The sequence below is a fragment of the Argopecten irradians genome, unplaced genomic scaffold (genome assembly GCF_041381155.1).
Source record: "Argopecten irradians isolate NY unplaced genomic scaffold, Ai_NY scaffold_1036, whole genome shotgun sequence".
In the NCBI taxonomy this organism is placed as follows: domain Eukaryota; kingdom Metazoa; phylum Mollusca; class Bivalvia; order Pectinida; family Pectinidae; genus Argopecten; species Argopecten irradians.
In genome coordinates, this window is record NW_027188503.1 from 1,556 (window position 1) to 14,126 (window position 12,571).

Consider the following 12,571-nt stretch of genomic DNA (forward strand, 5'->3'; position numbering starts at 1 on the left):
TCTTTAGTGAAATTCGATATGGCGGCCATCTTGATGACGTCATAACCGGAAGTTCATCCCAGTTTATACAATGTTACCTCTCGATTTCGTTATCAGTGGGTCATAAGGCTTCAGAAAAACATTGGTTCGTTAAGTTGTGGGGGGGGGGGGGGTGCACGTAGACCCCCCCTAGATCCCGGCCTAATAGTCCAGGGGTATTAGACGTTCATGAATTACCCCTCGGGTTGTGATTTCGTTGTCACACTCTCTAGGTAGAGAAAGATTCTATTAATCACAACCAACGCGGTCACATTAAAATGGCAACGGGCATACAGTCGTCCCCATTCCCTTTATGCTGACCAGACACTGCGACATTTTAGAGTAATGTAAGGCTCGGCCAGGGGATGTATTCCCCAAATGGGCGAGAGTTCAACTCTGACAAAAGTTAGGCAGCGATGTTGGGAAGAAAAAGAAAAGATATCAAAATTTAGTCGCCTTTTACGATAATGAAGGGACAGCAGGTACATTTATTATGCCCTACACACACACAACTGGACAAACTTTCATGAAAGATATTCAATTATTATTTAATATAGAATGGATACCTTTGTTTCGTAACCAATTTGAATATAATTGAGATGCACAAAGATGTTATGAGGCGATAAAACATTGAACCATCAAAATGTAACTAAAACAGATGCTTCAGTACTTCGACGCAACCATTTCTTTACCCATTTTAATGTACAATATATTTGACAACGATATCAGTAGAAAGATATATCAACTGCAAAGGGAGTCTCCAAAATGACAACATTCTAATATAATTAACATGAAAAATCTTGAGTTGAACATCTTTTTGATAAAGGGAGTGAAAGGACTGGTTTGTCCGTTGTAATTATAATGTGACAGGATGGGGCGTTTTGGTATCCCATGCAATATAATAACATTTACCATATTGAGGTTGGGGTTTTAGTTTAACGTCCTATTAACAGCCAGGATCATGAAGATAGGAAACACACACAAGTCTTCATATTATTGTATGTAAATGGATGTGGGTATCAATTTAGACTCTTTTAGTTTGCTATATATAAAGAAATATATAAGTTAGGCATGGAATGAATGACATTTTTTTAATTATTATAAACAAAGATAAAGAAATATTCATTTTTTTCAATGATATGATATATTTTTTCTAGGTTTCGATTTGGTATTGGATACGTATTGCAAATGAAAAAAAAACAAAAAAAAACATCAACATCATGGGATTTGATACTCCTCATAACATCAAGACGACACATTTCGTTAACTATGCAATGGTACACGTGACTAGTAAATGTCGTAGGTTTCTTTGTGAATTCTTTTTAAAATTGTATTAGTATTTTCATGAAGATATTGTTTAAATGACAAAGATATCCCTTCTTCATTTTAGGAGACACACAGAAGGCTTGATTATTCCGTCTTTGCATATTACAGAGTTATCTACCCTTATAAGTAGGTATTGATGGTGACGTCATGTGTTTTTGAGCTTAACGTCATACTTTTCGGAGAAAACGACGTGAAATGCGCTCGATACCTAGCTAACTTTTAAATATGCAAATAAGGAATATAACCATCGGCATTTATTTTATTGTTAAAAATAGTTGTGATGTCATCTATGGTTGTTTATGTACTTGAACTCCCGGATTATCGGACCATTACCTGTAACTGTCCTATATGTTATCTTTTACTGATAAGGACTCTCATATAAGACAGTCACTTACAAGACAGTAAAAGGTAGCATATGAGAGAGTTACAAAATACGGGTGAATATATGTCTCCGGGCATAATCCCATAATTATGTATAACACACAACATACAACCTGCCGGAATATTCCATTATTTTTTAATCAAAATGACGAAAAAATCCCACACAATGAATATGAAGAGAATTTAATCCTCTATTGATGCGGAATTAAACACATCCACAGAATTTCTGTATATATCCCAGATCGAGTTTTCCTCTTTATTATGAAATATTTCACCACTTAACACATATCTACAGCATTAACTCCTATTTCTTCCGCTTTCGGAAACCTTGTTTTTTTTGTACTCCACTTTTGATTTTGAATTTCCAATTCGTCTATACTGTAGTTTTACACTTATTTTGGTGTTGTTTTAACAGTATTTCAGAATTTAGCCTAAATCCAATTGGTGTGTTGAATAATATTGCACATGGTAAGAATAAATCCAAAATTGTCCCTAGAGAAGTTGAAATTTCAAATCCTCTGAATTCTGAATTCCGGTGTTCTGGGAGCACCGACTGTTTTGAACTAGCCTGGAAATCACTGTTATATAATTTTAGCAAAACACTTTGAATTCAAACAAACGCCTAAATTGCAAGTCTAGTTTCATATGACATTTCTTTACCACATCAGACATTGGACAGAAATGTCCTTTCAGCAATAAAAGTCACTAAAGCCACCTTAATATATCGCTTAAATTGAGAAAGTAATATCCCTCCATCACTGTTAGCAGACATGGTGAAAATGAATTTACAGATACATATAGTTATCAACCCAAAAGCATGCTTCATGCATTCCGTTCATGAAAACTATACATCACATATAACACAGGCAAAGGTAATTCTAAGTTGTCAATGTCTATATCAGATTTGTCATGGTTGAATGCACATTGGTAGAGTTACCTGAGCTCATAGACCAAGGCAAATAAACTGGGTTATATTATAACTAAAAGTTTACTTTATTAACACAAAGACTTGCTATGTTTTAAGCTAGAGATAAGCCTCAAACTGCACAATATGTGGGAGAGACAGATCTCGGCCATGACGGACCTCGATGCAGTTCTCCCTGCCACATATTGCCCAGTTTTTGGCTTATTTCCATAACATATTTGTACTTATATACTATTTCAACTGCTTTAAATAAAGTAGCAACAATCTACCTTTGTAATTCATTAATCCGTTTTTCTAAGTTAGAAACATGCTCTGCAGCATTACTTCTGAAAACAATGAAGAATTATCACATTAATCATTGTAATGATAATTGTTTGATTAGAAAGAGAGAGAGAAGAGAAGACTATTAATATTACAAGATATGACCTTTGTAAATAGCCCTTGCGTTCGTAAGATTATGCTTTGAAAATGCACAAACATATGTATGAACACAACTTAATATGAATAACAAAGAATACATTGGAGAAAGTGATGATGATGTTACTGATGATGGGGATAAATGATGCAGATGATGACGAATGGTTGTTGTAATATTGTTTTAAAATTATATATAAAATGCATTGAAAAATAAACTTTACAAAAAATCTTTGAAATTTTTAAATCTTTTCAAATTGTATTGTTTAATGTAATTTAATGCACATTTTCATATATCTTTTCAAAGGGCATTGCAGAAATACTAAAGAACTCTTGACACACAGGCTAGGAAATATATTTCGTAACCTTTTTCCCGAACCAGTAGGGTATGTCGACTGAGGATTGTATCAATCATTGGATATAAATGTATATGTACTCAAACATTAAATTGTACACCGATGTTGGTTTCTTATTATTGTTGGTTATTTTGCTGTGGTTTCAATTCAGAGCCAACGGGATGGTGTTCTATGGCTATGAATGGAATTCACATTAACAACCACATGAAATATCCAGGAATTGCCCTTAAGAATCACATTCCACCCAGTTAACTCACTGTGCGTACATTGAATTACGCAGTACGTTATTTTAGCACCACATTATTCAACTTTTATTTGATGAATGGCATATAATTCTAGTAATCAAAATTATTTCATAACAGGTGTAATTAGTTTTAACTTTTTCATATACAGGATTTCGTAGCATTTCCTTACTGATATCTCACAATTTATTGCTTCCTGAAAGCGATATACATTTTGTTCAGAAAACAGGACAAAATATGCTTCCCGAGACTTTAATTAAGCCTTACCTCTGTAACTCGTCGATTCGTGCTTCTAACTCCGACACATGCGTTTTGATGTTACTGCGAATGTTTGAAAATGTAAATACAAATAGACACAGCATATGGTTATAGCATGTGTTATAGGAATTATTGTGTTACTTTATCAATACAATCATAAATACATGTATTTTGAGCTTAGAAAATCCTAGAAATTTGGCAGCCGAACAATTCCTTAAAGCCATCCAACTACGATCAGTATTATATTATAATGGCTAGCCTTACCTTTAAATGGCTTTACTGATCAAGATTGTTAGTTCGATATCATAAACATGTAAGATTTTTACTTGAAATGTTCGTTGTATGTACACAAATATTTCTAGATATGTTCAAAACTTACTGTCGTTTCGATTCTCTCTCAACACGTAAAGCTTTTACCAGTTCGCCATATTTCTTTTGCATGATGCCGGACAGTCTTAAAACGTTTTCCGACGCTCTAAGGAAAATGAAATGAAACACTTTACAGAAATAAATTATACTTATACTTAGGTTATAGTTGTGATAACTAATTTGGTCACATGTGTGTTCTGTTGTCATATACCCTAGTCTGTGAAATTATTTATTTTCGTTGGGATCGATTTTCGATAATTTAATTTGGTTTAATGGCATTTACAAAGTGTTTATATGTTTTGTCACTCTCAGTTAAGGTATGGTCATGGACAAACAGCAATTATATCAAAATGATAGCTATATGAGTATGAATGATTTGAAAAGATTTCTTATATTTTAACTGTCCAAGTTCGTGCTGTAAGCAGAATCTTGTAGTGTCAATAGTTTATGTAGTCCCTCTAAGCACATCAAATTCTGTTGTGACGTATTTTCGTAGCTTCAGGCCAAGAAACGAACACCACGAAAGTTAATCTTCACGAAATTTTATGATTTCATAGTAAAACAGTTAACAAAAATCTGAGTTAATCTCAAAATCATGAAAGTCGCATTGACCATTTAGAGGTTACTGTAATGAATAACATTAATACATTTTTGTTTTATTCATGATTCATTAAAATAAAGTTTTTGTATTATATCGACAAAATGGTCGAAAATAGTGAGTTATCGTTCCTGTCCAGATGTCGCCGTGGTACCCGGTCCAGCATCAGTGACAGGAGAGTTCCAATATCTTAGCAACAAGTAAACATAAAGATTGGGTAGTTTAGTAAGATATTTTAGATATGCCTTCAACTTGCTGTTCGGTTCCCGGGTGTCATGGAAGAGGTGGACATGAATTTCCGAAAGACCTGGAGCGACGGAAATTATGGATGCAGGCCATAAGACGTGAAGATGAGTGCACAAGGAAGATCTGGACGCCGACAAAGACATCTGTCGTTTGCAAGGCCCATTTTTCACCGGACGATTACACGCAGCAGACGATACATGGTAAACATGAAATATAGTTATTTTGCAAGTTATAGCTTTAGAATTTTAAAGTTTTGACAGTGTTATTATATATTTAATGAAAATTTTGTACGTAGAGACGTTTAGCGATTTGTGCGAAATTGTAATAAACTGTACAAAATGTACGTTTGAACAGTAGACCTACAGTAGGCCTACTAGACTAGTATATGTACTGTACAGTACAGTATAGCGACAACGTACAAGATGTACATGTACGAACTGTTTGTCATTGTATACATACCTGTATCTGGTGTAACAGTCAACACTTGTGTTGGTACATGTACCTGTGTATATCGTGCTGATTATGGCATATGTCCTACTTTTGGTAGACAGTAGGCCTAAAGTGCATTGTGTAGTGTATGGACATGTAAGTTTCCTGTAGCTTACGTCAGGAATGCGAGTTTTCTGCACTACTAAGTATTAGCCTGTATCATTAGTATGTTATCAAAATTCTAATTTTTTTCTACATTACATCTAAATTTAGTGTAAGCTTACATGTATGATATCCTCATGTAATATATAAAAAATGTAAACTGTTTGGAAACATGTTGTTTAGTGTTACTTTGCATGTATTGATGTAAGTACAGATGCATGCACAGCTAGGGGCACGTAAATACTGTTAATACTATTGTTGATCTAATATCAGCACCGTACTTCATATTCTAATATAAGGATATGACATACTTATCTACTATTATACATAATGAATAATATGCGTGCCCCTGTGATGCATATTGAAATTTGTGATTCAATTTAATTAATTAATTTTTCTTTGGTTTCATACAAAGTATGACTTTCTGATTGGCTGATTCTTTTTCTTCATACTTCCATATAGTCCGCTAAACCTGCCTTATATTATTAGGTGTTTTTTTTAATTGCTTCATTATATAAATTATTAGGCAAATAAGAAAATAAAAAAAATAAAAACCCTAATATGTAATATATATAAGCTTAGGCAGGTTTATTAGCGCACTTAACTTCCATGAAGAGAAATATAGTGCATTATTGTGACATCACAATAGAGACAAAAACAAAACAAAACAAAACAAAACAAAATATACTGTGATAATATGACCCTGTTCAATTTTTATGTCATTCAGCCTATAAGTTGTATTTCAAATTTCCTACATGCAATGTATATAACTACAAATGTAGTTATATGATTAACAAAACCTTACACCTGTGGCTATTTGATTTTTTTTTTATACATGTATAACTATATGTTTATCTAACTTCATTATCATAGTCACTCAAGTATGATGCTACTGTATATCCATCTGTTTTGTGTTGATAAATAATAACCTTTTTATTCACAGGAAAGACACCATCAGTTAGCAGACTGAAGTCAGCTGCTGTACCCAGCATCTTCTGTTGGACCCAGCCAGAGTCCAAGTCAGCTAGTAACAGAAAGGAAAGGGCGGTGTTGCGTGAAAATACAAGAATCAACATTGATAATGTCTGTACCAAACAGTTGGAGCAGCAGTTTAATAATTGTGTAGACCTGCAGGAAGAGGTGGTGTATGTGACAGAGAGTGACAGTGATACTGTGATATCTTCTGTAGGTAATGAAAATGTTGACAAATCTACACAGACACATACCGGTGCTTCAAAGATTCCTATGTTTTCTGTTGAACAATTCGCAAATGATGACACTACCATCCACTTCTACACAGGTTTAGAGTCTTACCTGAAGTTCATGTTTGTGTTGTCTACACTTGGACAAGCTGCCTATTGTTTGAAATATATATTTTTTCAGATTGACACTGTATCTGTAGAAGATCAATTTTTCATGACACTTATGAAGCTCAGGCGTTACACAACAAACTTTGAGTTGTCCAAATTTTTCTCAATATCTGAGTCTAGTGTGAAAAATATTGTATATACATGGATCATATTTATGTCCAAACAGTGGCAGGAAATTAACATTTGGCCATCTCGCAGTTTAGTGAGGTACTTTGCCCCATCTGACTTCAAAGCCAAGTTCCCCAACAACTAGAGTTATAGTAGATGGCACCGAATGTCCCATTAAGAAGCCAAGAGCTCCAAAAGCTCAACAAGGTACATTTTCTACCTACAAGAACAGGAACACCATAAAGATTCTAGTTGGATCAACACCAGGTGGATTGGTTAACTATGTTTCAACTGCATACGGTGGGTGTACAAGTGACCGTCAAATTGTTGAAAGATGTAGGCTTGTAAATATTTGTGATCCTGGAGACAGTGTGATGGCGGATAAAGGTTTTAACGTACAAGATCTTTTTGCTAGAATGGATGTCACTGTGAACATACCAACCTTCTTCAAAAAAAGAAACAGAATTAATTCAAAAACACTTCTGCGAGATAGAAGAATCTCAAGTAAAAGAGTCCACATTGAAAGAGTGATTGGTCTTGGAAAAACATTTAAAATTCTAACAAATCCTCTTAACAGTACTGAGACTAAACTTTCATCACATATCACATTCTGCTGTTATATGCTTTGTAACTTCAAAACTTGTATCATTCCAAGAGATGCTTAAAGGTTTAATCTTCAATAAAATGTAACACACTTTCAGATGTTATGAAACCATTTTAATAAATTACAACAACAGTTCAATATAATAGCAGAATCTGCTATGAGCATGGATTGTACATTATATTCTGCATATAAATGACCATTTAGAACTTTAGGACCTGTGAATGTAATTTTAATTACATTATAACTACTACATCTTATGTATATACTTTAGGATCTGTGAATGTAATTTGTAATTACATTATAACAACTTCATCTTATGTATATACTTTAGGATCTGTGAATGTAATTTTAATTACATTATAACTACTACATCTTATGTATATACTTTAGGATCTGTGAATGTAATTTGTAATTACATTATAACAACTTCATCTTATGTATATACTTTAGGATCTGTGAATGTAATTTGTAATTACATTATAACTACTACATCTTATGTATATACTTTAGGATCTGTGAATGTAATTTTAATTACATTATAACTACTACATCTTATGTATATACTTTAGGATCTGTGAATGTAATTTGTAATTACATTATAACAACTTCATCTTATGTATATACTTTAGGATCTGTGAATGTAATTTGTAATTACATTATAACTACTACATCTTATGTATATACTTTAGGATCTGTGAATGTAATTTTAATTACATTATAACTACTACATCTTATGTATATACTTTAGGATCTGTGTTAATTTGTAATTACATTACTTTAGGACATGTGAATGTAATTTGTAATTACATTAAAACTACTATATCCTACATTACATGTAGTTAGCACTTGGTTTGAAGCATTTAAATGTCATTAGATTACAACAACTTTACTGAAAATCACATTTGGTATAATACATGTATGCCAATTATATGATATGTATATAGTCTACCTGCCCAGTGTGGCCCATCAGAGTGTTACTCAGCTGATGCAACTCCTGTGTCATTTAATGCACTTAATGGTATTTAAATACAGTATGTTCGATAGGTTTCCAAATCATACCAGTACCACAGGTTTTAGATATTAGAAGGAAAATGCCATACTGTCGTGCCGGAATCCATTGAGATCATGATTAGACAGACTCAGTTTGACAAGTTGTACTGTATCAATAAAATTTAGAATACAAATTGATCTTTTTAAATGTGCATACCAAGTTGAAATGTTATAGAATTTTTTCTTCAACTACTGATGGTTCAAAATTAATCAGGCAGGTAATGTTATGATGTATAATGTGTCAATCATGCAATACTGACAGTTATAAGGGCACTTGCCTGTTTCTATTACATGATTCATGTACACTAATTTTTGTACAGGTGCTGAAATTGTCACTTCTAATGGATAGATAAAAGTGATCATTATACACAAGTTGAATGAGTAGCAAAGTAATATTTTAAGAGTTTACAGCTGCTTTTGTTTGTTAAAGTTGTTTGTCAAAATTATTATATTTCTGATTTGATTAAGTTATCAAAACATGATCAGTGTAAACAAAGTACCTTTCACAATTTTATTTTAACACTTTATTAAAAAGGGCCTTCTACCTTAGAGGTGACTCAAATACATATGTAGTTGTATTGTAAATAGGTACGTACATTTATCATTGTTTTATCAATATCATATATTTTACTACAATCATAGCTAAATTACTTCATCGACAGATTTGATTGATGTAACTGATAAATCATTAAATGGAATAGCTATAGATAGTAATTAATAAAATATTGCTTGGAATATGTACACACTGTTCATGTATTGTTTCTTACTTTTTACATAGTGATCGAGGCCAACTCTGATAATATCTGTGTTTCCTATTTAGTATTACCTTTAGTCATCAATACAATATCATTACCGGCAGAAGATAGCCATAAATGGCTTATAAACCATATAATTTACTAACATATTGTACTTTATTTGCAGATACCTATGCTACAAGGCAGCTTATTTATTTCATATAATTATGAAATTTATATTTGTTTTGTACCAATAAGTTCTGTCTTTTCTTTGTGAAAACTAGCTATATGTATAAATGTCAAGTGCAGGCAGGAAAAATGATAGGGAACACAATATTATGTTAGCCTTACTGATCAAATGGTTTGTAGTACAGCATATCCAACAATGTTGGTTTGAAGTATTTGTGATAAAAGTTGGTTAACTTTTCAACCATGTCTGCTATGAAGGCATCATCTCTGAGAACTGACAGGTACTTAATATCAGTGATATTTTAGATCATTTGCATGGCAGACAATAAGAGTACATTCCTTTAAGCTTGTACATAAGAGTTGACCCTGGATTTGAAAATAATAGTCATGGTTTGGGTCCAAAGTGTACCCACTTTTTGAAGTTTGTTTCAAATATGGTACAGTGAGAGAATTAATTGGTTTGTCTCTTGAAACATAAGGGCACTTAACCTCAATGATGGACTTGTCAGTTACTATACCATCTGGTGAAGATGACAGATGTGGAAAGTCCATGGACACAAACAATCCACAAGGTTTAACGATGCACCCTGTGTCACTCATGTATTTCTGTATAGCAAAGCTCTCATATTTGCGACCATGTTCTAACGGTGCTGTTTTAATGTCAGTAAAATGTGTTAAAGATCTAGCTAGCTTCACAAAATCAGTACGATCCGTCGCTTTACATATTCTTCCATACATGGATGATGGAAGATGGTGCATGCGTTCTTCTTTCCAAGCAACATTATTTATTTGACCCCGTGTGCGTTCTTCAATTGCATCTATTTTCTCTTGTGTTATGTTGAGTAAGTTGATTCTTTCAAGAAATCTATCTTGGGGTGTTAGTTTCAAATAATCATGGTCATGGGCAACAGCGAATGCATTGGCAGGCTTAAATAACTGAAAAATTGGCATTTTGGATATGCCTGAAAAGTTTAAACACTTATTTCTGAAATTATCTTCATATCCAGGATCATTTCTGAGGTGCTCTGGCCTTGGATCAAAATCCAAATTTGTAAATTCATCAGCTCCAGGCATATTTATGTCCTGTGCCTTCAGAGGGCTACCAATGAATCGCTTTGCTTTGTGAAAACTCTGGAGCTTTTGGGTACACGTCTCCTCAATTTTAACATCTCTGTGTTTTTGAAACATAACTGAGGCATACAGTACAACACAGACATGTTTACAATGTGCACCTGGTCCCTCTCCTGCTGGGCAGTCACACTGCGCCTGCTGAATAGAACCATTTTTGTCAAATTGCACATCAACATCATATGTGACACCTTTCCTATATTCAGCATAGCAACTTGATGATACATAAGTAAAATCTTTGTCAGTAGATACTCTAAAATACCGGATGGTTCGCTCACTATACATTCTTTGTATTAGCATGTCTAGCTGCTTGTCATACTTGGCCAAATAAGTGGTAAGATCGTCTAGCGTGGTGCCAGAAAACACTGAATCACAGTTTACATCCAAGTATGATGAAGGATCAGGTGTGGTCATTAGGTACTCTGGGTCTAAATTTTCTGTCTTTCCAAAATTCTGATTTCTATCATAGTCAGCCAGTCTGTAAGAAATTTAGAATTTTGAATGACTTTTGAATAGGCATATCAAAGTATTTTTTTTTAATCTCTATTGACAGTTGCCTATTTGTATTAAATACGTAACAGATGCAAACTAAAATGTGTCAGAACCGGTTTCCGTTTGTACTTTGTAATACTTGTATAATTATAAATTATTAGTGGGATTGTATAACAACAGGAGTTTGAAGTTTTGTCTGTAATGTATACTGATGCATACATGTATTCCCATATTTCTTCTATTATATATATGTGCTAAAGTGTATATATTATAGATAGAACTTCAAACTCCGGATCTCGTGTTGTACAATATATGTGACTGCAATGTCTGACCGATTGAAGGCTTATGGTACATGTACAACACTAGACTAAAACTAGACAAAATTCTATATGATGTACATGTGTGGAACACTGTATACAGATATCAATTTTCATACTAGCAGCATAAAATGTTTCTCTATGTCCAGCAAGACATTCTGCTGCAGTAGATTCTACGTTATGATTATTCACGGAATCGAACATGACACTAGATGTTGTAACGGGTTAAATGTAACAATTTAATGGCTGTAATATTATAGCCTACCGGTTAAGTAATTCTTGTTTACGACCGGATACTCTAGCATTTCTCTTTCTCAACTCGGTTTTGAGCTCTTTAAGATTCCAATGTGCATATTTATCACACGATTGCGTCGATTCCATCGCGTCATTGAAAATCGCATCAATAGATCGTCAAGGTAAACATTAGAGAGTTCCAAAACTGCTGGACCGGGAACAGTGTCGCCACCTGGTCAAAATCAAGATGAGATAACCCCACTATTGTTTGCCATTAAATCATGCATGTTGATCTCGATTGACTAGATAAGATATGTAGCCTACCGAACTCGTGATTTCCATGTTTTCTCGCTATTTTCCCATTCGTGTGCAGCTGTTTCTCGTATTCCTTTTTCTGTCATCCTCTTTGAGTATAAAAATCAATATAGGCATAGTTTGATTCATTGAACCACGTCTCCTCTTTGTACATTCTGGTCCGAGAGTTTGATTTTCACTAAAATTGAGAGGTAAAACAAAGGTATAGAAGAACAGTAATTCGTAGTAATGATAAGTTATGAAGTTATTATTAGACGCTAATTTAGAGAATGGGTTATATAATTAAATGTTTTTGTGACACGTGGC

The 12,571-nt window shown here is 33.6% G+C and overlaps 1 protein-coding gene, 1 long non-coding RNA gene and 1 pseudogene across 2 annotated transcripts; 1 reads left to right on the forward strand and 2 right to left on the reverse strand.

Moving 5' to 3' along the window:
* Positions 1 to 1,044: 1,044 nt before the first annotated feature.
* On the reverse strand, positions 1,045 to 4,511 carry LOC138313899 (uncharacterized). The gene is made up of 4 exons (XR_011207287.1): positions 4,300 to 4,511; positions 3,930 to 3,983; positions 2,920 to 2,976; positions 1,045 to 1,060 (listed from the first exon to the last, which is right to left on the reverse strand). It is a non-coding gene; the product is annotated as an uncharacterized lncRNA (long non-coding RNA).
* Positions 4,512 to 5,085: 574 nt separating this feature from the next.
* Positions 5,086 to 8,069, forward strand: LOC138313898 (uncharacterized; annotated as a pseudogene).
* A 35-nt stretch (positions 8,070 to 8,104) lies between these two features.
* Positions 8,105 to 12,281, reverse strand: LOC138313897 (uncharacterized). Its single transcript, XM_069254146.1, has 2 exons — positions 11,982 to 12,281; positions 8,105 to 11,385 (listed from the first exon to the last, which is right to left on the reverse strand). The coding sequence occupies exons 1-2, from the start codon at positions 12,095 to 12,097 to the stop codon at positions 10,071 to 10,073; spliced, it is 1,431 nt and encodes a 476-aa protein (XP_069110247.1). The 5' UTR covers positions 12,098 to 12,281; the 3' UTR covers positions 8,105 to 10,070.
* Between the last annotated feature and the right edge of the window lie 290 nt (positions 12,282 to 12,571).

Bases quoted from the DNA above. Each gene is read 5' to 3' on its own strand.
- LOC138313897 (XM_069254146.1), bottom strand. From the start codon at position 12,097: ATGGAATCGACGCAATCGTGTGATAAATATGCACATTGGAATCTTAAA. The intron at 11,386-11,981 runs GTAGGCTATAAT...AATTTCTTACAG, and splicing joins AAACAAGAATTACTTAACCG to ACTGGCTGACTATGATAGAA.